This window comes from Petromyzon marinus, chromosome 64 (assembly GCF_048934315.1).
Source record: "Petromyzon marinus isolate PM22_M1 ecotype Great Lakes invasive population chromosome 64, UKy_Petmar_22M1.pri1.0, whole genome shotgun sequence".
Classification (NCBI taxonomy): domain Eukaryota; kingdom Metazoa; phylum Chordata; class Hyperoartia; order Petromyzontiformes; family Petromyzontidae; genus Petromyzon; species Petromyzon marinus.
In genome coordinates, this window is record NC_133730.1 from 9,575,541 (window position 1) to 9,603,036 (window position 27,496).

General features: G+C 54.4%; 1 protein-coding gene across 1 annotated transcript; it reads left to right on the top strand.

The window, feature by feature from the left end:
* On the top strand, positions 1 to 27,407 carry LOC142906371 (uncharacterized). Its single transcript, XM_076054029.1, has 13 exons — positions 1 to 6; positions 2,721 to 2,845; positions 4,803 to 4,878; positions 5,726 to 5,805; positions 9,307 to 9,438; positions 9,822 to 9,965; positions 11,212 to 11,242; positions 20,059 to 20,100; positions 21,511 to 21,621; positions 24,610 to 24,684; positions 25,664 to 25,733; positions 26,177 to 26,370; positions 27,128 to 27,407. Exons 1-13 carry the CDS (start codon positions 1 to 3, stop codon positions 27,323 to 27,325), a joined length of 1,284 nt encoding a protein of 427 aa, XP_075910144.1. The 3' UTR covers positions 27,326 to 27,407.
* Positions 27,408 to 27,496: the final 89 nt, after the last annotated feature.

The following is a 27,496-nucleotide window of genomic DNA, read 5'->3' on the forward strand; positions in this document are numbered from 1 at the left end:
ATGCCGGTAGGTGGTCAGCTACCCCAGCTGTCCGGCCCCTACGCGCGGGGGTGCAGCCACACCTTAGAGCCCGCCAAGTAGAAGGGGGGCTCCGCACGGGGGCGGGCGCACGGCTCTTGCCGCTGATGGGCGGCCTCCTCCTGTTGGTAGGCCCGGCCACGGGCCCCCCGCAGGGTCCCCATCAGGTACTCCACGGGCTGGCTCCCTTCCTCCGGTTGTGGTGGGGGGGACGCCAAACAATAGATCTGGCGGTAGGCGAGACTCCCGACGGGGTCTGCCCAGTGGAGGTGTACACCGTGGCGGGGTAGGCAAAGAGAGCGTAGGGGAGGCGTTCATCCCAATTCTGCTGATTAGCGACCGCCATTTGGTTGAGCTTCCCTGCTAAGGTCTGGTTCATGCGCTCCACCATACCATTTGCCTGGGGGTGGTATGGCGTGGTTCGGTCCTTCTGGATTCCGAATTCCCGGCACAGCGCCTGAAATAGCTCTGCCTCAAATTCACTTCCCTGGTCAGTAATGACCCGTTGGGAGATCCTATGTTTAAGCACGTGATGCTCCACAAATGCCCAACTTATCGGGGATGGCCACTGGTACTGGATAGCGCGTGAAATACTCTACCGCTACGAGAATGTACCGGTTGCCTCAGTGAGATGGCGGGAATGGCCCCTGTAGGTCGACCTCAACTAACGGGTTCGCCCGGCTGATGCGGAACGGCCTCGATTTCCGCCCATGGCCAACACCAAATACCGGTGGCGACTTTCTGAACCGGTCCAGGGCCTCCTCCCCCCCCCCCCCCCCCCCACTAGGTCGACTCAGCCTGAAAAAATAGAGTAGCTGGTGCGGTGTCTAAACATCGCCGCTTGGGAGACAAAGGCGGCCGCGCGTGGTGTTGGTCACCCACCCCCTCCTGTGACGTGCCGGCCGTGATAGGTGCAAGGCTACACGTAGGAGCTGTGTGTGTGTGATGCTACACGTGGGAGCCGTGTGTGTGAGGCTACACGTGGGAGCTGTGTGTGTGTGAGGCTACACGTGGGAGCTGTGTGTGAGGCTACACATGGGAGCTGTGTGTGTGTGAGGCTACACGTGGGAGCTGTGTGTGAGGCTACACGTGGGAGCTGTGTGTGTGTGAGGCTACGCGTGGGAGCTGTGTGTGAGACTACACGTGGGAGCTGTGTGTGAGGCTACACGAGGGAGCTGTGTGTGTGAGGCTACACGAGGGAGCTGCGTGTGTGTGAGGCTACACGTGGGAGCTGTGTGTGTGTGAGGCTACACGTGGGAGCTGTGTGTGTGTTTTAGGCTACACGTGGGAGCTGTGTGTGTGAGGCTACACGTGGGAGCTGTGTGTGTGTGAGGCTACACCTGGGAGCTGTGTGTGTGTGAGGCTACACGTGGGAGCTGTGTGTGTGTGAGGCTACACGTGGGAGCTGTGTGTGTGTGAGGCTACACGTGGGAGCTGTGTGTGTGAGGCTACACGTGGGAGCTGTGTGTGTGTGAGGCTACACCTGGGAGCTGTGTGTGTGTGAGGCTACACGTGGGAGCTGTGTGTGTGTGTGAGGCTACACGTGGGAGCTGTGTGTGTGTGTGAGGCTACACGAGGGATCTGTGTGTGTGTGAGGCTACACGAAGGAGGTGTGTGTGTGTGTGAGGCTACACGTGGGACCTCTGTGTGTGTGCGTGAGACTACACGTGGGAGCTGTGTGTGTGTGAGACTACACGAGGGAGCTGTGTGTGTGAGGCTACACGTGGGAGCTGTGTGTGTGTGTGTGAGGCTACACGTGGGAGCTGTGTGTGTGTGAGACTACACGAGGGAGCTGTGTGTGTCGGTGAGGCTACACGTGGGAGCTGTGTGTGAGGCTACACGTGGGAGCTGTGTGTGTGTGTGAGGCTACACCTGGGAGCTGTGTGGGTGTGTGAGGCTACACGTGGGAGCTGTGTGTGTGTGAGGCTACACGAGGGAGCTGTGTGGGTGTGTGAGGCTACAGGTGGGAGCTGTGTGTGTGTGTGAGGCTACACGAGGGGGCTGTGTGTGTGTGAGGCTACACCTGGGAGCTGTGTCTGTGTGAGGCTACACGTGGGAGCTGTGTGTGTGAGGCTACACGAGGGAGCTGTGTTTGTGAGGCTACACGTGGGAGCTGTGTGTGTGTGAGGCTACACGTGGGAGCTGTGTGTGTGTGTGAGGCTACACGTGGGAGCTGTGTGTGTGTGTGAGGCTACACGTGGGAGGTGTGTGTTAGTGAGGCTACACGTGCGAGCTGTGTGTGTGTGAAGCTACACGTGGGAGCTGTGTGTGTGTGTGAGGCTACACGTGGGAGCTGTGTGTGTGAGGCTACACGTGGGAGCTGTGTGTGTGTGTGTGAGGCTACACGTGGGAGCTGTGTGTGTGTGTGTGAGGCTACAAGTGGGAGCTGTGTGTGTGTGAGGCTACAAGTGGGAGCTGTGTGTGTGTGAGGCTACACGTGCGAGCTGTGTGTGTGTGTGAGGCTACACGTGGGAGCTGTGTGTGTGTGTGAGGCTACACGTGGGAGCTGTGTGTGTGTGAGGCTACACGTGGGAGCTGTGTGTGTGTGTGAGGCTACACGTGGGAGCTGTGTGTGTGAGGCTACAAGTGGGAGCTGTGTGTGTGTGAGGCTACACGTGGGAGCTGTGTGTGTGTGTGAGGCTACACGTGGGAGCTGTGTGTGTGTGTGAGGCTACACGTGGGAGCTGTGTGTGTGTGTGTAGGCGCGGTTCGGCGCCGTCCGGAACGTGTTCACGCCGGGCCACGGGAGCCGCGTGGAGCATCTCGATGAGCTGCAAACCGGTGGCGTCTACGTGGCGGCAGGCAGAGAGCGCTTCAAGAAGATCGAGTGAGACCCCATCCCTTCCTGTCTCACCTACCTACCCCTCTCACCTACCTACCCCTCTCACCTACCCCCCTCTCTCACCTACCTACCCCTCTCACCTACCCCCCTCTCTCACCTATCTACCCCTCTCTCACCTACCTACCCCTCTCACCTACCCCCCTCTCTCACCTACCTACCCCTCTCACCTACCTACCCCTCTCACCTACCTACACCTCTCACCTACCTACCCCTCTCACCTACCCCCTCTCTCACCTACCTACCCCTCTCACCTACCTACACCTCTCACCTACCCCCCTCTCACCTACCTACCCCTCTCACCTACCTACTCCTCTCACCTACCCCCCTCTCACCTACCTACCCCTCTCACCTACCTACCCCTCTCACCTACCCCCCTCTCTCACCTACCTACCGCTCTCACCTACCCCTCTCACCTACCTACCCCTCTCACCTACCCCCCTCTCTCACCTACCTACCGCTCTCACCTACCCCTCTCACCTCTCCCCCTCTCTCACCTACCTCTCTCACCTACCTACCCCTCTCATCTACCCCCTCTCTCACCTACCTACCCCTCTCACCTACCCCCTCTCTCACCTACCTACCCCTCTCACCTACCTCTCTCACCTACCTACCCCTCTCACCTACCCCCCTCTCTCACCTACCTACCGCTCTCACCTACCCCTCTCACCTACCCCTCTCACCTACCTACCCCTCTCACCTACCCCCCGCTCTCACCTACTTACCCCTCTCACCTACCTACACCTCTCACCTACCCCTCTCACCTACCTACCCCTCTCACCTACCCCCCTCTCTCACCTACCTACCCCTCTCACCTACCCCCCTCTCTCACCTACCTACCCCTCTCACCTACCTACACCTCTCACCTACCCCTCTCACCTACCTACCCCTCTCACCTACCCCCTCTCTCACCTACCTACCCCCCTCACCTACCTACCCCTCTCACCTACCCCCCTCTCTGACCTACTTACCGCTCTCACCTACCCCTCTCACCTATCCCCCTCTCTCACCTACCTACCCCTCTCACCTACCTTTCTCACCTACCTACCCCTCTCATCTACCCCCCTCTCTCACCTACCTACCCCTCTCACCTACCTACCCCTCTCACCTACCCCCTCTCTCACCTACCTACCCCTTTCATTCTTCGTGAAGCGCCTTCGCCGAGGCACGATGTAAATTCCTTGAAGGTGAAGTTGAGGTCGACCAGCGGTCTTCACTCAGGGGGGTGTCAGTGCCACCGCTGCACATTTGTCACCATCGTGGGGGTTGGTGACAGCAGCACGATGATGATGATGATGACGATGATGATGACGATGATGACGATCATGATGACGATGATGACGACGATGATGACGACGATTATGACGACGATGATGATGACGATGATGATGATGTTGATGGGGAGTGTTGTCACCATTTGTGTATTGTAGGGGGGGTGGGGGGGGGCGCGTTAATGGCCACCAGGGGCCCGCCAATGGCCCACGGAGCCTTGATGACAAATGAAGGTTGGGAGCTGTAACGCCGGGCAGACCTGGTGACGAGGTGGTGGTGACGAGGTGGTGGTGACGGTGGTGGTGGTGGTGACGAGGTGGTGGTGACGAGGCGGTGGTGGCGAGGTGGTGGTGACGAGGTGGTGGTGGCGGTGGTGACGAGGCGGTGGTGGCGAGGTGGTGGTGACGAGGTGGTGGTGGCGGTGGTGACGAGGTGGTGGTGACGAGGTGGTGGCGGTGGTGGTGACGAGGTGGTGGTGACGAGGTGGTGGTGACGAGGCGGTGGTGATGAGGTGGTGGTGACGAGGTGGTGGCGGTGACGAGGCAGTGGTGACGAGGTTGTACGAGTGGTCGGTTGAGGGATGCGCGGAGGGGGCACGTGCCCTGACATCCCACCCACCCGTGGCACCCCCCACCCGTGCCATCCCCCCCGCCGCCCCGTGTGTGTGGTGAAGTTACGCGCAGATCGACGCCAAAGGCTCGAAGCCGAGAGGCAAGAACGGCTGCCTCGAGACCCTGCGGGCGAACGCGGTGAGTGAGAAACACCACCCGAGTAGCCCCAGCAGGCTGCTGGGCAGCTGGGGCACGTGCTGTTAGCGAGTGGCAGCGCCTGTGAAGGCCGGCACGGGTGACCAACTCCCAGCTGTGTGTGGTGAGCGTCGTGGTGAGCGTAGTGGTGAGCGTAGTGGTGAGCGTCGTGGTGAGTGTTGTGGTGAGCTGGTGATGGACGGGGTGGTGTGGTGAGTGTCGTGGTGAGTGTCGTGGTGAGTACCGTGGTGAGTGTCGTGGTGTCGTGGTGAGTGTCGTGGTGAGCTGGTGATGGACGGGATGGTGTGGTGGTGTATCCCCGCTGTGCGTGGTGAGTACCGTGGTGAGTGCCGTGGTGAGTGTCGTGGTGAGTGTCGTGGTGAGCTGGTGATGGTGTGGTGGCGTCTCCCCGCTGTGCGTGGTGAGTGTCGTGGTGAGTGTCGTGGTGAGTGTCGTGATGAGTACCGTGGTGAGTGTCGTGGTGAGTGTCGTGATGAGTACCGTGGTGAGTACCGTGGTGAGTGTCATGGTGAGTACCGTGGTGAGTGTCGTGGTGAGTGTCGTGGTGAGCTGGTGATGGTGTGGTGGTGTCTCCCCGCTGTGCGTGGTGAGTGTCGTGGTGAGTGTCGTGGTGAGTGTCGTGGTGAGTGTCGTGATGAGTACCGTGGTGAGTGTCGTGGTGAGTGTCGTGGTGAGTACCGTGGTGAGTGTCGTGGTGAGTGTCGTGGTGAGTGTCGTGGTGAGTACCGTGGTGAGTACCGTGGTGAGTGTCGTGGTGAGTGTCGTGGTGAGTGTCGTGTTGAGCTGGTGATGGTGTCGTGGTGTCTCCCCGCTGTGCGTGGTGACGCAGCTGCGGGGTTCCGAGGAGCGGCGGGTGACCGTCTCTCTGTCCCGCATCCGGCACCTGGTCCCAGAGCCTCTCATCATCTAGTAAGTGGCGGCCGTCGATTCGGCTGGGGGCCACCACGAGGAGGAGCGTGACAGAGACTCCTCCACAGCTGATCTGTGACGATTATCTGAACCGGTCCCGGGCCTCCCCTAGGTCGACTCAGCCTCAAATGAGTACCTTGTGTGGTGTGTCAACATCGCCACTAGGGAGACGAAGGCGGCCGGGCGTGGTGCTGGCCACCCACCCCATCGTGTGTCCTGCCGGCCTTCATAGGTGCTCGCTAACAGCACTTGCCCCTACAGTCTGTTACAGGCTATACAGGGGATCTTTGTCTTTGTTAAGGTGTCTGTGTGTGTGATGTGTCTGTGTGTGATGGTGTGTGTGTATGATAGTATCTGTGTGCGTGATGATGTATGTCTGTGTGTGATGATGTCTGTGTTGGTCAAAGCAAGAACATCTGCTAGACTACATAGTGACGGAACAGCGGATGCGGGCCCATGTCCTTGACACCAGGACCTACCGTGGAGCTGATCTACCCACTGACCATCGACTTGTCATCTGTAAGATGCGCCTGCCATTCTTCCACTCCGGTGGTGGGTGTACACCCAGGACCCCATTCAAACTCTTAGTGGCATGGTATCAGCTAGCTGATGAAAGTTGCAAGCGGGAATTTCATCATCGCTTGCGGCTGGGGTTGGAAACGTCCCCCACTCCGCCTGATGTCGAGGGGAAATGGGCGAGGTTTAGGACTGTGGCTCATGCAGCTGCAATGGCTGCTTTGGGTACACGGTCCAGACCTCCCCAGAGACCCTGGCTGAGAAAAAGCGACAGGCCCACTCTCATCGGCTACAGCATTCCACGTCGGAGAATGAGGAGGCTTACCGCACCCTTCGCTTGGGGGTTCGGAGAGCCGTGAGGCGCTGCAAGGATGGGTGGTGGTCGCGGGTTTCTGAGGTGATGGAGTTTGCCTCAATGGCCCGCTATCACAAATGGCTCCTTAATTCCATCAAAAAGTAACCTGCAGCGCCACACCTATTACCATTTTTAGGGGAAAGAACGATGATCCAATCTTCGACCCCCAGGAACAGGTTTGCAGATTTGTTGAGCATTTCTGTGAGGTCCTGGGGGAGGGAAAATCCCTCAGCCAGGAAAACATCATGGCACAAAGTGAGGATGACCCTGCTGAGGTTGCGGTGCCTCAAATATTGGAAGAAGTCACCCCCTGCGAGTGGCTGGCCGAGGTGCCATCTGTTGAGGATGTACTGAAGGTGATCCAGAGTCTGAGACCAGGAAAGGCACTGGGCGGAGATGATATCCCAAGCGAAATGCTGAGGGAGGGTCGCGTTTGTGCACAGACTGCCCTCTATGACATCATAACAGTCTGGACCACTGGACGGGTTCTGCAGGATTGGAAGGATGCCCTGGTGGTCCCCCTTTTAAGAAGGGAGACCGTACAGACTGTAACAACTACAGGGGCATCTCACTCCTCAGTGTGCCGGGAAAGGTCCTGGCAAGGATTATTCAACATCGCCTTGCCAGGCACGCTGAGGAGAGGCTTGCGGAGCCCCAATGCGGTTTCAGGAAAGGGCGGTTCTGCACAGATGCCATATTTTCTGTCCGTCTGCTACAGCAGAGGTGTAGGGAATTCCATCAAGACCTACATCTCTGCTTTATTGACCTAGGCTCTGGTTGTTCTTCGTGCTTTTGGAGTCCCTGACCCTCTGCTCACGATCAATAAGGACCTTCATGATGGTGAGCAGGCCCGGGTAAAATTACATGGCCGGGAGTCAGAGCCATCCCCTGTACACCTTGGGGTGCGACAGGGATGTCCTCTGGCTCCCACATTATTCGACATCTATTTCGACCGCGTAGTTCGTGAAGCCTTTGATTGCTGTACTGGAGGAGTTTCCATCTGGAACAGATACAATGGGAGGCTGATCGATGCCCGGGTGCAGTCAAGGGATGGCTCCCTATTGCTCAACAATGTTATGATCTGGTAATTGCTGCTCACTCAGAGGAGGAGTTGGAGGCGCTGCTGCTAAACCTGGTGCTTGCCACTAAGAGGTGGGGCCTTACCATCAGCCCCACGAAAACTAAGCACCTGCCTGGGTATTTTGTACCATCAGACACTCCACCCCCACAAGTCCCAATTGGTGATGGGGCAGTTGTGGAGAGAGTGGAGAGTTTCCCATACCTGGGCAGTGTGCTCATGACCGGCTCCAGTTTGACAGCAGAGGTCTCACTACGAATCAGTCGAGCGGCATTATCTTTTCATCGGTTGCATAACGCTATGTGGAAGCTACCTGGTCTGTCGATCCGCACTAAGCTTCAGGTCTTCTCGGCCACGGTCATTCCCTCCCTTCTCTACGCTTGCGAAACGTGGACCTCCCTAATGGAACATCTTTGCCCGTTAGAAACATTTAGGCTAGCCTGCCTACGTTCCAGGCTGGATTGTGTAAGGAGCTCATAAATCCTTGAAAGATCTGGACAAAATCCCATCGGTGAGCTCCTCTGGCAAGCAAGGCTGCATTGGCTGGGTCATGTAGCCCGCATGCCCAGCCACCGCATGCCGAAACAGCTTTTGTTTGGCCGTATCGAGGAGGGCTAAATGGGCGCGGCACGGGCTAGAGAAGAGATGGAGTGATGTGGTACAGGACGACGTGGAGCTGAGTGGACTTGCCGATGACTGGTACCAGCGGTGTCAAGATCGGCCTCTGTGGAGGAGGCTCGTGAAGGACGCTGCTGGGCAGTTGGAGGCAGTCGCCCTCCAACAACAACGGAGGGCGGAGAAGCTACGCTCACAACAACGAGCGGAGCGCCGGGTGGCTAAAGCACAGCAGGTTGGCACAGTAGGGGGCGCAGGTGGTGCATCAGCCAGTCATCTCAGTCAGTCGACCCGTGGCACCTGGGTCTGCCCCGTGACCTCCTGCCAGCGGGCGTTCGACACTTCACGTAGCCTCAACGTGCACATAGCCTGGCACAAGCGTCGTGGTGACGTCACCGCCACTTAGTGGCGAATGGCGGTTGTTGTTGTTGTGTGTAGTGGTGTCTGTGTGTGTGTGTGATAATGTATCCATATCCGAGTGCGCGCAGTGTGCATGTGTGCGCTGTGCACGGTGTGTGTGTGTGTGCACGGTGTGTGTGTGTGCACGGTGTGTGTGTGTGTGTACGGCGTGTGTGTGTGTGTGTGCACGGCGTGTGAGTGTGCACGGTGTGTGTGTGTGTGTACGGCGTGTGTGTGTGTGTGCACGGCGTGTGAGTGTGCACGGTGTGTGTGTGTGCACGGTGTGTGTGTGTGTGCACGGTGTGTGTGTGTGTGTACGGCGTGTGTGTGTGTGTGTGCACGGCGTGTGAGTGTGCACGGTGTGTGTGTGTGCACGGTGTGTGTGCACGGTGTGTGTGTGTGTGTGTGCACGGCGTGTGAGTGTGCACGGTGTGTGTGTGTGCACGGTGTGTGTGTGTGCACGGTGTGTGTGTGTGTGCACGGCGTGTGTGTGTGTGCACGGCGTGTGTGTGTGTGTGCACGGCGTGTGTGCGTGCAGCGTGTTTGTGAACGGAGAGTCTGGCCAGGCGCCCGTCAGGGTGATCGTTCCACGCCGCGTCCTTGCCAGCTGGGAGCGCGTCCTGGAGCTCGTCTCCCAGCGCGTCACCCTGCGGAGTGGCATCGTGCGCAGGTGGGGGGGCCCGCCGGGGTGGGGGGGCCCGCCGGGGTGGGGGGGGCCCGCCGGGGTGGGGGGGGCCCGCCGGGGTGGTGGGGCCTGCCGGGGTGGGGCCGGTAGCGGTGGGGCTACCGTGATGGGACGAGCGGTGGTGGGGCTAGCGGTGGGGTCTGTGGTGGTGCTGCAGGTGCTGATGATAGTTGTAATGGTGGTGGTGATGACGATGATTATGGTAATGTTGATAATGGTGATGATGATGTTGGTTATAATGATGATGATGGTGGTGATAATGGTGATGATGATGGTGGTAATGACAGTGGTAATAATAATGATGACGATGGTGACGATGGTGATGTTCGTGTTGATGGTGTTGATGACGACGGTGTCCCCACCGCCAGGCTGTACTCGCTGGAGGGGCTGCCGCTGGCTCACGGCTCGGAGCTGCAGAGCGGCCACGGCTACGTGGCCCTGGGCCGGGAGCCCTTCCAGACGCGCCGCTACGGCCCCCTCGCCAGCAGCACGCGGCAGCCGCACGGCCGGCGGTAGGTGGGCACCGTCACTACCATCACTACTACCATCACTACCATCACTACTACCATCACTGTCACTACCATCACTACTGTCACTACCATCACTACTACCATCACTACCATCACTGTCACTACTACCATCACTACCATCACTACTACCATCACTACTACCATTACCACCATCACTACTACCATCATTACTACTATTACTACTACCATTACCACCATCACTACTACCGTCACTACCATCACTGCTACCATCACTACTACCATCACTACTACCATTACCACCATCACTACTACCGTCACTACCATCACTACTACCACCGTCACTACTACCACCATCACTACCACCATCACTACCACCATCACTACTACCATCACTACTACCACTTCCATCACTACCACCATCACTACCATCACTACTACCACCATCATTGCCACCATCACTACTACCACCATCACTACCATCACTACTACTACTGTCACTACCATCACTACTACCACCGTCACTACTACCACCGTCACTACTACCACCGTCACTACTACCGTCACTACCATCACTACTACCACCGTCACTACTACCACCGTCACTACTACCGTCACTACCACCATCACTACTACCATTACCACCATCACCACTACCACCGTCACTACCATTACCACCATCACTACTACCACCATCACTACAATCACTACTACCACTTCCATCACTACCATCACTACCACCATCACTACCATCACTACTACCACCATCACTGCCACCATCACTACCACCATCACTACAATCACTACTACCACTTCCATCACTACCACCGTCACCACCATAACTACCATCACTACCATCACCCCCTCGTGTACCATTCCAGCCTTCATAGGTGCTCGCTAACAGCACTTGCCCTTACAGTCTGTTAAGGCTATATTGGGGATCTTTGTCTTTGGAGTTGATGGTGGTGGTGGTGGAGTTGAGGGTGATGGAGGTGATGGTGTTGGCGGTCGTGTTGGTTGTGGTGGTGATGGTGGTGGTGGCGGTCGTGTTGGTGGTGGTGGCAGTGATAATGGTGGTGGTGGTGATGATGGTGATGGTGTTGGTGGTGGCCGTCGTGTTGGTGGTGGTAGCGGTGATAATGGTGGTGGTGAGACCGTGAGAGCCGTGCACGGTGGTTGCGGGACCTGGCAGAAGGAAGGGAGCGATGGCTGCGTGCAGAGGTGACACCAGCGCTGACCGCGTCTGTGTTTGTGTGCGTGTCAGACACAGACTGCCTCCACTGCAAAAGCAACCGGCTGAGGTGAGCGCTCACCACCATCACCACCATCATAGTCATCACCATCACCACCATCACCACTACCATCACCATCATAGTCATCACCATCACCACCATCACCACCACCATCACCACCATCACCACCATCATTACCATCATCACCACCATCACCACCATCACCACCACCATAGTCATCACGATCACCACCATCACCACCATCACCACCATCACCATCATCACCACCATAGTCATCACGATCACCACCACCATCATCACCACCATCACCACCATCATCACCACCATAGTCATCACGATCACCACCATCACCACCACCATCATCATCACCACCATAGTCATCACCACCATCATCACCACCATAATCATCACGATCACCACCATCATCACCACCACCATCACTACCATCATCACCATCACCAACACCATCATCACCATCACCACCATAGTCATCACGATCACCACCATCATCAACACTATAGTCATCACGATCACCACCATCATCACCACCATCACCACCATCATCACCACCATAGTCATCACGATCACCACCATCACCACCATCACAACCATCACCACCACCATCACCATCATCATCACCACCATAGTCATCACCACCATCATCACCATCATCACCACCATAGTCATCACGATCACCACCATCATCACCACCACCATCACCACCATCACCACCATCATCACCATCACCACCACCATCATCACCACCATCACCACCATCACCACCATCATCACCACCATAGTCATCACGATCACCACCATCATCACCAGCACCATCACCACCTTCATCACCACCTTCATCACCACCATAGTTATCACGATCACCACCATCACCATCATCACCACCATCACCACCATCATCACCACCATAGTCATCACGATCACCACCATCACCATCATCACCATCACAACCATCGCTATGATCACCACCACCATCACCACCATCATCACCACCATAGTCATCACGATCACCACCATCATCACCACCACCATCACCACCATCATCACCACCATAGTCATCACGATCACCACCACCATCACCACCAGTCATCACGATCACCACCATCACCACCATCATCACCACCATAGTCATCACGATCACCACCATCACCATCATCGCCATCACAACCATCGCTATGATCACCACCACCATCACCACAATAGTCATCACGATCACCACCATCACCATCACAACCATCGCTATGATCATGACCACCATCACCACCATCACCACCATCATTACCACCATAGTCATCACGATCACCACCATCACCATCATCACCATCACAACCATCGCTATGATCACCACCACCATCACCACCATCATTACCACCATAGTCATCACGATCACCACCATCACCATCATCACTATCACAACCATCGCTATGATCACCACCACCATCATTACCACCACCAGCATTAACACACACACCATTATATTAACACACACATCATAGTATTAACACACACCGTAGTATTAACACACACACATTGTAGTATTAACACACACACCATGAATATTGACTTAAAGCTTTCGTGACTGCAGAAATTCATATTCTTGGGTCTTTCGGTAAAGTCACGTAGATAGGTTCAAAGAAAATAACAAAAAATAACCAAAAGCTACGACGTTTCGATCGCAGCACAAGCGGTCGTCTTCAGGAAAAGGGGGGTTCACTTCCAAAGTAAACTGTTTATAAGGGGTTTGAAATGGGCGTAGCCCAAATGTCAGCAGCCAATGATAATGTACTGTAAGTGGTGGGCAGCCAACCCGACGGTGGTTGGTTTTCCACCAATCAAAGGGCTGCTAGGTGAAAATTAGCATGTTAATGAGAGATTAGCATGTTAATGAGAGATTAGCATGTTAATGGAAGATCGCAGAGCCGCAACGCATGGGTTGGCATGCGAAGTGGCTGTGAAAGCGCAAGTTTGAAATGGGCGTAAAGCACAACTAACATCGGAAGGTGGTACGATGGGAACATCACAGCCAATATTGACTTAAACTGGTTGATAACGTCCTTCCAATGATTGCTCAGTTTGTACCCTTCTTCTGGGTTGAAATTGTGTCTGTGTCTATAAATATGGATGGCTTCATGAACGAATCTTTGTTGATTGCCAGTGGGCTTGCAAAATCCTTCGTCTTAGAGAAATCTATTTCGTGTGAGCCCTCCGCATTAAACGAATGATCAGCCACGGCCGAGGTATTGGTCCTACCGTGTTTCAGATCTGCCTTATGTTCACGAGCGCGGTCCAAGACATGTCGCTTAGTTTCCCCAACGTAACTACTGCCGCAGACACAGCATAGTTTGTAGACACCGGGGTATTGCATGTCAGGGATCACATCCTTCACAGATGGGATCAGATCACGAATTGTATGTACTGTGTTAAATCAAACCTGGATGTTGTGTTTGCTAATAATTTTGGAAATCTTTTTAGTGACCCCTGCTATGTATGGCAAGGTGATGGTTTTGATTGGGTCCTCAGATGGTTATTTCCCAACGGTTGGGGTGATAGCTTTACGGATTGTGTAGTCTGAATATCCATTCATCTTGAGCGCTTGGTGTATGTGTTCCAGTTCACTGGCGAGGTGGTGATGGTCGAAAATACATCAAGCTCTATGGTGTAGAGTGTTGATGAGGGAATTCTTCTGGGATGGATGGTGGTGGGAGTCAGGTTTTAGGTAGGGATCTGTATGGGTGGCTTTCCGGTAGACAGAGTGTCCATTGAGCCATCTGGTCTCTTTTCGATTAAAACATCCAAGAATGGTAACTTGCCATCCTTTTCCACCTCCATGGTGAATATGATGGCTGGGTGTATGGAATTTATGTGGTTGAGGAATTGGCTCAGAGCTGGTCGGCCATGTGGCCAGATGACAAACGTGTCATCTACGTACCTCTTCCACAAGGACGGACATAGAGTGGATGCCTGATTGGCATCTGTCTCAAATTTTTCCATGAAAACGTTGGCTACAACTGGAATAAAGGGAGAACCCATTGGGGTACCTTCAACTTGTTTGTAGAATGTTCTATTCCAGGTGAAGTAAGTGTTGGTGAGGCAGTGTCTAACCAGGGCCGATACATCAGCATTCAGTCCTCCTTGTTGGACCAAATCTTCAATTATTGCAATGGTATCAGGCACAGGAACTTTGGTAAACAAAGAGACTACATCTAAACTAACGAGCAAATCACCTGGAGATAGTGAGACGTCCTTAATTAACGATACCAAGTGAGCTGTGTACAGCTGAGGTGGTCTTACCAGTGAATGGTTGCAAGGTCTCAGACAGAAATCGGGCCAGTTTGTAGGTGGGTGAGTCAATGGTGGAGACTATAGGACGTTGGTAAGCCATACAATCTGGGTGGTCTAGCAGCAGAGGGTTTTAAGGAAAACCACTTGGTTGGTTTGATCAAAGATGTCGAATCAGTGATGATATTGTTGGTTTTCATAATGAGGCGGTTAGTGGGGTCTCTTTAAATTTTGGTATAGCTACCATCATTGAGTAGGTCCTGAATTTTGTTATTGTAAGTGATTTTGTCGATGATAACTGTGGCATTGCTCTTGTCGCCAGAGAGGATTACGATGTCATCTTTTTTAATTGAGAAAGCTCAAAGCGCTCATCTTTACTGATGTTGCTAATAGGTGTCTTAGCATTTTTTTGGATTGCAGCGATTTCCGATCCTGCCATGTCTGCAGTAATGTGTCCCAAACCCTTAAGGGCTACGTCGACCCGGGCAATAATATCGTCAACAGGGATGTGTAACTGGACATCAATTGGGGGGTCGTGTTCTCTCCCGTACATAACAAAGAAAGATGGCGAGTAGCCGGTGGATGCGTGAGGGGCCATTCTATAGGCAGCCAGTACCCCGGGAAAGTCAAGCTGGGACTCGCTGACCTGATGGCTCAATATGGAAGTCAGAGTCCTGTGCAACCGCTCCACCATTCCATCCGTCTGGGGGTGGTAGGGCGACGTACGTACTTTCTTTGTTCCCAACAAATCACACACCTCCCGTGGCGATTTAGAATATTTTTTTTTGTTACCCTGATCGGTCAGAAGGTGCTCAGGGGCACCCTTGTCCATCACATAGCCGTCGAGGAATGCCTTGGTGATGGCCACCGCCGACTGGTTGGGACGTGGCCAGGCCATCGGCCACCGCGAAGAATATTCGACGTCCACCAGTAAATTCTTATTCCCACGAGGGGTGGTAGGAAATGGACCGAGGACATCAAGAGCGACCAGCTCTTTTATGCGGGATACTCAAATCGATTGCAACGGTGGACAACAGGGTTTAGAAGGGGATTTCCTCCGAGCGTACTGCACACACCCCTTAATACAATAGCGACATCTTCTGCCATACCGGGCCAGAAGAAGTCGAGCTGAAGTGTGGCAAGCGTCTTATGCACACCCACGTGCAGCAGTCGCTTGTGCACCGCCCAGATGATTTAACTCCGCAGGACAGTGGGCACTGCGATGTTGTAACGGCGCAACCCTCTGTCCCAATGCATAAGCAACCCACCTCTGAGGATGACAGAGGCTAATTCGATCCCCACCCCCGTCCGCCCCCTTGATATGGCGTCGTAACTTTAACAGGGAAGCGTCCTCAACCTGGAGGCCGTCCCCACTCTGCATGGTCCAAGCCAATAACGGCACCATGCGCCTTAGGACCGTCAGCTTCTTTAGGGGTATCAACCTCAACCGACGCCGCAAGGAAAGGGGGCAAGACCTCAGCAGCCATCTTACAGCACCCCGAGCCCGAGAAGCACGCGCACCCGTCGCTCGTTGGCAATCGCGACAGGGCATCCGCGTTTGTGTGTCGGGTACCTTTGCAGGAGGAGACAGAAAAATAATAGTCCTGCAGGACTTCCAACCAATGTGAAAGTTGGCCAGACGGCTGTTCAATATGCAGCGCGTACTGTAGGGCTGCATGGTCAGAGCGCACCTAAAAGCGTCTGCCATAAAGATAGGGGCAATACAGCTGCACTAAAAAAACTATAGCCAAAAGTTCCCGGCGTGTGACACAGTAGCATTGTTCGGCTGGAGACAGCACTCTGCTGCCATATGCTACAACACTCTCCACGCCATCCACGACTTGAGACAGAATAGTGCCAATTCTGGTGTTGCTAGCGTTCGTATCAAGAATGATCGGAGGGGAGGGGCGTTCACCAAGCCATCCTGGAGCACAACAAATGCGGCCTCTTCCTCCCCACAATGGAACTTCTGACCCTTTGCCATCAGGGCGTGGAGAGGTTTGGCGATATTGGCGAACGCGGCGACAAAACGGTGGTAAATAGGATGTAAAACCAATCAAACTCCGCACCTCCCCCACCGACGTGGGGGTCGGCCAAGAACGCACATGCGCGGTTTTGTCCGGGTCTGTGGCTATGCCTGATTTACTGACTATGTGGCCAAGGTACCGAAATGATTTTTGGAGCAGGTGATACTTCTGCAGTTTAAATTAGAGGTCCGCCGCACGCATCTTAAGAAAGACCACACGTAACCATTCCAGATGTTCTTTAAAAGTACGGCTAAAAACGACAACATTGTCCAGATATATCAGGCATGAGCCTCACTGGAGGCCAGCCAGAACCAGTTTCCATCAATCGCTGGAACGTAGTCGGAGCGGATTGAAGACCCATCGGAAGCCAATTATATTCAAATAATCCTTGTGGTGTATGAAAGGCTGTCTTGGGCTTAGAAGACTCATCTAGGAGCAACTGTCAAAATCTCAATAGGAGGTCAAGAGTTGAAAAATAATGTGCTCCTGCCAGAGCATCCAGGAAATCGTCGATTCGAGAAAGAGATCTTATTAAGTTTACAGACGTCAACACAGAAGCACAAACTCCTGCTTTTTAACAAGAACAACCGGGGCTCCCCACGGACTGGTGGATGGCGAGATAATATCGGCGGCCAACATTTCATCCACCGCCAGCCATATGTGGTCTTTTTCTGTGGGGCTCAACCGGTAGGGGTTCTGCCAGATGTGAGCAGCTTCGCTCGTATCGATGTGGTGACTCAAAAGGGTAGTGCGGCTGATGTCAAATTTGCCTTTGCTAAGCACGTCAGAGAATTCACGCAAAAGTGCCCTCAACTCCCTCCTCTGAGACTCGGACAATTCAGAATTTTCAGAACAACGTGTATCCATCCACTTTTCATCGGAAACCTGTTGTGGCTCTATATTTGACGTGACCCCCACCCCGCCAATGATGTTTTCCTCACAAAGCGCTGGCGACGTGTGGGCTAGCACGGTGCCCTGCTGTATGACAGACGTGTCCAACCCTGCATTAAGGACCTGAACGAGCGGTTCCTGGTCATTGGAAAACCAGAGTCTGGGTCCCCACCAACGTCAACCCACGAATGGCTTTGTTTAAAGGTCCTAGAAGGATTCCTCCCGCAGTCACCTCCTGGTCAAGTGGCTTCTGCAATCGTAAAGCAACCAACATTTGCGTGCCGGGAGAAATATTTACGGTCCTACTCGCTAGAGCTTGTACAGTGGCGTTGGCTGTGCGCAATTGAGTGGGAGAAGGCAAAAAGGCCATGCGGTGGCCCGATGGCAATTCGAGACAACCTTGGTAAATTAAAATTTTCAGGGGCATCGTCCCCAGGAAGTCAGTCCCGAGCAAGCAAGGAACAGCAAGGAATGTTGACAGAAGAACTCGTCCCATCAATTTGATATCTCCAATACACACCTCTGCCGTTATCTGTCTAATGATGTCCAATGAGCTGTCGTTCGTGGCAAAGCACGGAACCCCGACTGGACATAGGGTACAACACTTATGGGGCCGAAAGAAAAAAATCTCGGAAATTATAGTCGCGGACGCACCGGTATCGACGAGCATTCTAATTTCAACCCCCTCTATCATTCCAATAACAGCGGATTAACCCACAGCCACGGCTGCCACTCTAAGGGCCAACTCTGATCACTGACCCGGTCGGAGAGGCCAGTCAGCCCGAGCAAAATCCGAACCCCCAAGCCCCGACACTCGACGGGAATGAAAACCATCCGAACACGATGAGTGAGGTGGATTCAGGGGCCGAGCGTGTGATGTGTCGCGATTCGCCTTGGGACATAGTGGAGCGGAGGACGGTCGGGCGAATGACGGCGGCGGTCCGGAGAGGCGTCATCGCACCACACGGTTATCCGACCAGACGTGTCCCGGCAGGCCGCAGTTGTCCCACACGACGAGCCCGCTCCCAGGACGAGGAGAGGTGTTCCGCCGTCGAAGTTGTTCATCCCGTCGCACCATGCCATCCCCCCGCCAGCCTCCGCTTTGGAGCCCGCCCAAGCGCAGGCTTGGACGGGCTCCACGTCTTCGAGTGTAGCACGCGTCTCACGAGGCGCGGTACACGCCGCCCAGCCCCTTATGTCGTTGCAAAAGCAGGTGCGCCTGGATGCATCTTGCAACTTTGAAAGAAGATAAATCGTTAGGTAAAGTCACGTAGGTAAATAAAATAAAAATAAAATAAAAGATAAATTTTTTAAAAAAATGTAAATCACGACGTTCGATCACAACACAAAGCGGTCGTCATCAGGCAAAAGGGGTCAGCCTCTAAAGGCAAACTGTTCATGAAGGTTTGGGGATGGGCGTAGCCCAAGTGTACCAACAACACCAGAAGCACGGGCGGTGCATGAGTGCCAATGCAGCAACAATGCCAAACGCTGGGGATGCGGGGGGAAATTAACTAGGAAAAAATAGACTAGTGCCCGGCAGATATGATGGAACAACCATAAACAGTTAAGGTTTTACCTGGTTAATAACATCCCTCCAATGATCATCAGGTGTGAAAATCACAGCAAAAATGTTGTACTAAAGTGGGAGATGCCGAGGCTAAGGAGTTTATATAAGTGTGGACGTCAGGGACTGGGATGTGAGACTGTGCGGGGGGTGGGGGTAAGTGGGCGGGGCTAAAAGCGAGAGTTGAGGGAGAGAAGCGCGGGGGAGGGGGGGCGAAGCAGCGGCGACTGCAGCTACAGCCGATGTTGGCGCCTAAACTATAAATAGCAGCACTGTTAAACGCTGGGGATGCAATTGACTCGGTAAAATAGACTTGTACCTGTTTAAATAAGATGGGACAACTATGCGCAGTTAAATCTTTTTTTACCTGGTTAATAACAGCTTTCCAATGATTGCTCAATTTGAACTCATCTTCACGGTTGAAGTTATGTCCATGTTTGTATATCTGGATTCATGAACAAATCTTTGATGGTAGCCAGACGGCTTATAGTCTCTGTGGCGTGGCCTACTCTGCCCTTGGCCACGTCCACCTTCCAGAATCCTCGGGAAGGATCTGGGTCCCAATCACGTGACCCCCCCTAGCTCCCTCTTGGGGCCCCTCTGTCAACTTAACCGGTCACGTGTCTTCCCGGGTCAACCAGAGTGCCATGGCCTCACACAACCCCATCCTTCGGTCGGCACCCACGCACCCTGTCCTTTAGGGTCGGCACTGCACTTAAAGCGTGGTGCCATCCAGCGCTATTATTCAGCGCACACCGTGCCCCTCTAGGGCCGGTACTACACCCACAGCATTGTGGTAACCGGCGATGTCGCTGCACCGCACGCCTTGCCCCTCTAGGGCCGGTAATGCACCCACAGCATGGTGACATCCAGCGATGTCACTACATCAGTATTAACACACACACACACACACCGTAGTATTAACACACACACATTGTAGTATTAACACACACACATTGTAGTATTAACATACACACCGTAGTATTAACACGCGCGCCATAGTATTAACACACACACACCATAGTATCTCTCCCCCGTGTCTCTCCCCCATGTCTCCCCCGTGTGTTGTCGTCATTGTGCAGAAGCCCAAACGAGCTCTGGGCAACCACGACTCTGAGGCCCAGGTGGGGACCACGTGCGGCTTCGGTGGGCCGTGCAGGCCATGCGGGCCGTGCGGGCCATTAAGTTCACAACGGCCGTGTCGGAATCGCCGAGCCGGCACCACAGAGGGATAGATCCTGACGAGTCGACGGTCCAGTGTCCGGGTCAGCAAGCATTGCCTTCCATTGCTTGACCCAGGTCGCCCCCTCGTGAATGCGAATCCTGTCCTGAGTCTCTTTCAGAGTTCTCATCGCATGGCAGCACAACATCAACTTGACGCTAGGGAATTACACATTTCCTTTCATCATATTACTTCGGTGTGTCTTGATAGGTCTCCGTGTGTCTCTCTGTCCCTCTTCTGTGTGTCTCGATAGGTCTCCGTGTGTCTCTCTGTACCTCTTCTGTGTCTTGATAGGTCTCCGTGTGTCTCTCTGTCCCTCTTCTGTGTCTTGATAGGTCTCCGTGTGTCTCTCTGTACATCTTCTGTGTCTTGATGGGTCTCCGTGCGTCTCTTTGTACCTCTTCTGTGTGTCTTGATAGGTCTCCGTGTGTCTCTCTGTACCTCTTCTGTGTCTTGATAGGTCTCCGTGTGTCTCTCTGTACATCTTCTGTGTGTCTTGATAGGTCTCCGTGTGTCTCTCTGTACATCTTGTGTGTCTTGATAGGTCTCCGTGTGTCTCTCTGTACCCCTTCTGTGTGTCTTGATAGGTCTCCGTGTGTCTCTCTGTACCTCTTCTGTGTCTTGATAGGTCTCCGTGTGTCTCTCTGTACCTCTTCTGTGTGTCTTGATAGGTCTCCGTGTGTCTCTCTGTACATCTTCTGTGTCTTGATAGGTCTCCGTGTGTCTCTCTGTACATCTTCTGTGTGTCTTGATAGGTCTCCGTGTATCTCCCAGTATCTCAGCCATCAATCCCCACGTCGTTCTGCTTACCAAGCTCCCTCCTTACAAATGAGACTCTGAACTCAACTATTAAAACTTCTGTATTATTTGATCAGGTAAGGCCCCACTGAGCTGCTAAGTGACTCATCATCATCGTCGTGTGGAAATTCATACCAAGGAGCCAAATGACTCTCAACGCATGGTGGCATCGATTCTCAATGTGCAGGGTGGGGAAAATAACCCCAGAGGGACCCTGATAAAAATCCACGCGACCACGGAGAGAGAGAGAGAAAGAGAGACACCGCAGACTCCTTGAACCGTTAAGAGCCGCTGATCCGAGGCGAATGTGAAGCGATAAAAGCCAGGGCAGACCTGAGTTTGACTCCTTGACCCACCGTTGTGGTGGAAATTTTCCCGCATTCCCACAGCGGGTGACGAGTCGACACCAGGGGATGAAGCTTCCCCACAAATTGGTGCCTAATCTATTGACCACCATGCCGAGCGGACGGACGGGCCGGATTGATGGGCGGGATTTGAACTTGTCCCCGAACAGGTGCAGGCCATGAACAGCGTCCGTGAGCGTCTCAGGATGGCCGTCAGGCAGAGCAGCAGCCTCGCTCGGCTGTCGCGGGGCAACACCCTGTCCAGTCTCGTGTCCCTCACGGTAACGGCAGTGCCCCGAGCAATGGGCAAGAGAGAATCTCTGAGTCACCTGCTTTGCCCTGGCAAGAGAGAATCTCTGAGTCACCTGCTTTGCCCTGTCAAGAGACAGTCGCTGAGTCACCTGCTTTGCCCTGCCAAGAGATAATCTCTGAGTCACCTGCTTTGCCCTGGCAAGAGACGGTCGCTGAGTCACCTGCTTTGCCTTGGCAAGAGAGAATCTCTGAGTCACGTGCTTTGCCCTGGCAAGAGAGAGTAGCTGAGTCACCTGCTTTGCCCTGGCAAGAGACAGTCGCTGAGTCACGTGCTTTGCCCTGCCAAGAGACAATCTCTGAGTCACCTGCTTTGCCCTGGCAAGAGACGGTCGCTGAGTCACCTGCTTTGCCTTGGCAAGAGAGAATCTCTGAGTCACCTGCTTTGCCCTGGCAAGAGAGAGTCGCTGAGTCACCTGCTTTTCCCTGGCAAGAGATAATCTCTGAGTCACGTGCTTTGCCCTGGCAAGAGACAGTCGCTGAGTCACCTGCTTTGCCCTGGCAAGATAGAATCTCTGAGTCACCTGCTTTGCCCTGGCAAGAGATAATCTCTGAGTCACCTGCTTTGCCCTGGCAAGAGAGAGTGGCTGAGTCACCTGCTTTCCCCTGGAAAGGGATAATTGCTGAGTCACCTGCTTTGCCTTGGCAGAGAGAATCTCTGAGTCACCTGCTTTGCACTGCCAAGAGAGAGTCGCTGAGTCACGTGCTTTGCCCTGGCAAGAGAGAGTAGCTGAGTCACCTGCTTTGCCTTGGCAAGAGAGAATCTCTGAGTCAACTGCTTTGCACTGCCAAGAGAGAGTCGCTGAGTCACGTGCTTTGCCCTGGCAAGAGAGAGTAGCTGAGTCACCTGCTTTGCCTTGGCAAGAGAGAATCTCTGAGTCACCTGATTTGCCCTGCTAAGAGAGAGTCGCTGAGTTACCTGCTTTGCCCTGGCAAGAGATCATCTCTGAGTCACCTGCTTTGCCCTGGCAGGAGAGCGTCGCTGAGTCACCTGCTTTGCCCTGTCAAGAGAGAGTCGCTGAGTCACCTGCTTTGCCCTGGCAAGAGAGAGTCGCTGAGTCACCTGCTTTGCCTTGGCAAGAGAGAATCTCTGAGTCACCTGCTTTACCCTGCCAAGAGATAATTGCTGAGTCACCTGCTTTACCCTGTCAAGAGAGTCGCTGAGTCACCTGCTTTGCCCTGGCAAGAGAGAGTCGCTGAGTCACCTGCTTTGCCTTGGCAAGATATACTCTCTGAGTCACCTGCTTTACCCTGTCAAGAGAGAGTGGCTGAGTCACCTGCTTTACCCTGTCAAGAGAGAGTCGCTGAGTCACCTGCTTTGCCCTGTCAAGAGAGAGTTGCTGAGTCACCTGCTTTGCCTTGGCAAGAGAGAATCTCTGAGTCACCTGCTTTGCCCTGGCAAGAGAGAGTCGCTGAGTCACCTGCTTTACCCTGTCAAGAGAGAGTGGCTGAGTCACCTGCTTTACCCTGTCAAGAGAGAGTCGCTGAGTCATCTGCTTTGCCCTGGCAAGAGAGAGTAGCTGAGTCACCTGCTTTGCCCTGGCAAGAGAGAGTCGCTAAGTCACCTGCTTTGCCTTGGCAAGAGAGAGTAGCAGTCACCTGCTTTGCCCTGCTAAGAGAGAGTAGCTGAGTCACCTGATTTGCCCTGCCAAGAGAGAATCTCTGAGTCACCTGCTTTGCCCTGCTAAGAGAGAGTCGCTGAGTCACCTGCTTTGCCTTGGCAAGATATACTCTCTGAGTCACCTGCTTTACCCTGTCAAGAGAGAGTGGCTGAGTCACCTGCTTTACCCTGTCAAGAGAGAGTCGCTGAGTCACCTGCTTTGCCCTGCCAAGAGAGTCGCTGAGTCACCTGCTTTGCCCTGGCAAGGGTTAATTGCTGAGTCACCTGCTTTGCCTTGGCAAGAGAGAATCTCTGAGTCACCTGCCTTGCCCTGGCAAGAGAGAGTCACTGAGTCACGTGCTTTGCCCTGTCAAGAGAGAGTCGCTGAGTCACCTGCTTTGCCTTGGCAAGACAGAGATGATGAGATCTGGTGGTGGTGGTGATGATATCTGGTGGTGGTAGTGATGATATCTGGTAGTGGTAGTGGTGATGAGATCTGGTGGTGGTGATGACATCTGGTGGTGGTGATGAGATCTGCTGGTGGTGGTGGTGATATCTGTTGGTGGTGATGTGATCTGGTGTTAGTCGTGATGAGATCTGGTGGTGGTGGTGATGATATCTGGTGGTGGTGATGTGATCTGGTGGTGGTGATGATATCTGGTAGTGGTAGTGGTGGTGATGAGATCTGGTGGTGCTGGTGATGACTGTGATCTGGTGGTGATGAGATCTGGTGTTGACGATGAGATCTGGTGGTGATGATGAGATGTGGTGGTGATGATATCTGCTGGCGATTATGAGATGTGGTGGTGGTGATGATATCTGGTAGTGGTGATGATGATGATGAGATCTGGTGGTGATGTTGAGTTGAGGCCAGACCGAACGAGGCCGTACAGAGGAGCAGAGCGCTCGGTTCGCTACTCCGGTGGTGATGTTGAGATCTGGTAGTGGTGGTGATGAGATCTGGTGGTGCTGGTAATGACTGTGATCTTGTGGTGGTGATGATGATGAGATCTGGTAGTGGTGGTGATGAGATCTGGTGGTGCTGGTAATGACTGTGATCTGGTGGTGGTGATGATGAGATCTGGTAGTGGTGGTGATGAGATCTGGTAGTGGTGGTGATGAGATCTGGTGGTGCTGGTAATGACTGTGATCTGGTGGTGGTGGTGATGATGATGAGATCTGGAGGTGATGTTGAGTTGAGGCCAGACTGAACGAGGCCGTACAGAGGAGCAGAGCGCTCGTTTCGCTCCTCTGGAGGAGACAGCGGAGGGAGGCCATCGATCCGCAGCGTTTTCGCGCTGCTGCTGATGTTGTTGTTTCTGCTGCTGTTGTTGCGGCTGCTGCTGATGTTGTCTCACAGATGGACAATATGCCCAAGTCGACCGACAGAAGTGAGGTTGGGAGTCCCGAGCTGAGCAGCCCGGGAGATCCCCTGGTAAGCGGCGCTCCTTGCTTCGTGTGGAAGTCAGCGCCGCGATCATCCATCGTCATTATCGTCGCGATCATCCGGTGCGGGCGGTGTGAACGGGCGGACAGGAAAATGCGTGCCCGGTGATCGGAGTGGAGGAAGCCGACCGGTTTCTATCCATGGTCCGCCATTGCCACCATCACCATCGTCATCATCATCACTGTCACCATCACCGTCATCATCATCACTGGCCCATGGCTTCCAATTACTTCAGACCAGGTGCCAGCATCATGACCAACTTGGGAATTAAAGTCACCCAACAAGATGACTCTATCCCAAGGGGCTAGTTTAGCTAGCACCTGTGACAGGAGGTCATAGAAGGCATCTGACTCATCGGCCCTGCTTGTATCCCCCACTGATATTCATCTTCGGTGGTGGCATAAATAACCATGACCACCACTTCTCACTTCCAGTTGATGGGAAGGCGAGCCCAAAGTGGCTTGGGTCTTACACCTTCCCACACCTCACCGCCACCACGATCACCACCACCACCACCATCACCACCACCACTGTCACCACCATCACCACCACGATCACAACCATCACCATGATAACCACCATGATCACTACCACCATCACCACCACCATCATGATCACCACCATAATCACCACCACCACCATCACCACCATCACCACCACCATCACCACCATGATCACCACCACTGTGCTCGTTCACCCAGGAAGAGGACTCGCCGAGTTTTCTCACGACACACGCGCCGCACCGTGCCGGATTGTGCCAGACCGCGCCAGACCGTGCCGGCCCGTTCCAGACCACGTGCGTGCGCGCGAGTGCGGAGCGCGTGCGTCGGGTTCACATGGGGTTCACATGGGGTTCACATGGGGTTCACATGGGGTTCACATGGGGTTCACATGGGGTTCACATGGGGTTCACATGGGGTTCACCGGCAGGCGGTGTGCGAGGCCCACTCCGTGTCTCCTCTCCCAGGCGGGCGACGCCGCTCACGGCGGTGACGACGACGCTGGGGAGGAGCGGCCGTCTCCTGCGGGCAGCCGCGGTGAGCGCGGCACCCCTGGGTGGCAATGCGCCGCAACGTGGCCCCTCCGCAACTCACCGCGTCGCTCCCCACACTTTGAGATGCGCTTCTGCGGCTGATATTAGGAAGCCACTGGAGCTATGCACTTGTAAACCATCTCTTGAAGAACTGCTTTTTGTGTGTTAATTTGTTGTCCTTCCCCCGCAACTCCGATTAGCCATGCTTGCCTATGTACGGCGCGAAAGTTCAACATACGCACATACAACACCACTATACCACCAACACCACACCACCACTACTACCACTACCACCACCACCGCTACACCACCATCACCCCCACCACTATACCACCACGTCCACTAGTCCCGCGCCTACAATTATCTCGGGTGGCTACGTATGGTGTGAAAGAAGTTCACCATACACACAGACATACATAGACACTCTCCCTCTCCGTGCGTCCCCAGAGCGCGATGAGAGCACGGGGGCTGAAGCGCCGAGCGAGAGAGCGAGCGCAGCCCCAGAGGAGCTGGGAGACCACGAGGAGGAGGACGAGGAAGACGAGAAGGTGGTGGGAGAGAAGGAGGAGGTAGAGGAGGTGAAGGAGGAGGAGGCGGGGGAAGAGAAGGAGGCGGGGGAAGAGGAGCCTCCATCCGTCGAGGTGAGGCCACCGGGGATGCTCGATTTGGATAGGATCAGGATCAGATCGGGATCAGGTTCGGGACGGGATACGCGCGTGATCTTTGCGACGGAATAACCATGAGGTTGAGAGGCCGCGTGGGTGGCCCAGAGGTCAGGGCCACTGTGGAGCCTGGGTTCCAATCCAGGTCTGAGCCGCCCAACTTCAGAGATTCCACCGCGGTCCCAGGAGTAGCGAGCCGATGGTCTCAGCCCTGTAACCAACGAATGGACAAAAACACCGTTCATCGCACTCAGCGTTTCTCTGCACATAATTTGGCCGAATTGCAGCAGTCACGTGTGTGGGAAGGTGCCCCCCCCCCTCCAGCGTGGCTATGATTTAAGAAAGGGGGGCCCTGGAAGGGTCATTGGGAGGAAGCATCAAACTCGCGAGGGCCGTCCCTGCCGCGGCCCGGAATGAATCGACGATTAAAACCAGGGAGAACAACCACGTGCACGCATGGATTCTGTACCGCTCTCAAAGCACGGACGAACGGACTGACGCACGCACTGATGGATGCATTGACGCACGCACTTACGGACGCATGCACTGACGGATGCACGCATGGAAGCACGCGCTGATTCACGCACACACAGACACACTAACGCACGCATGCATGGACACACTGATGCACGCACGCACGCACGGACAGCCGCAAGCGCTGGATTAACGCCCTCGGCCCGTACCAGACGGTGTTAACGTGAGACGAGAGAAAGAAACAATGAGTTGTGTTCCTCAGCTGCCAGTGGCGGATGAAGAGGAGAAGGAAGAGCAAGAGGAGGAGAAGGAAGAGGAGGAGGGGGAGGAAGAGGAGGAGACCACGGGAGAACGGAACTCAGACTCCGAGCCGCCTGAGACCACCGTGGAGCCACCTACTCCACAGCCCGACGCAGACAAGGAGGAAGAAACGGTGACGGAGGAGGTCGAGAAGATGTAGGAGGTGGTGGAGGAAGAGGAGAATATGTAGGAGGTGGAGATGAAGGAGGTGGAGATGGAGGAGGTGGAAGAGGTGGAGGAGGTGGAGGAGGTGGAAGAGGTGTAGGAGGTGGAGGAGGTGAAGGAAGATATGAAGGAGGTGAAGGAAGATATGAAGAAGGTGGAGTTGGAG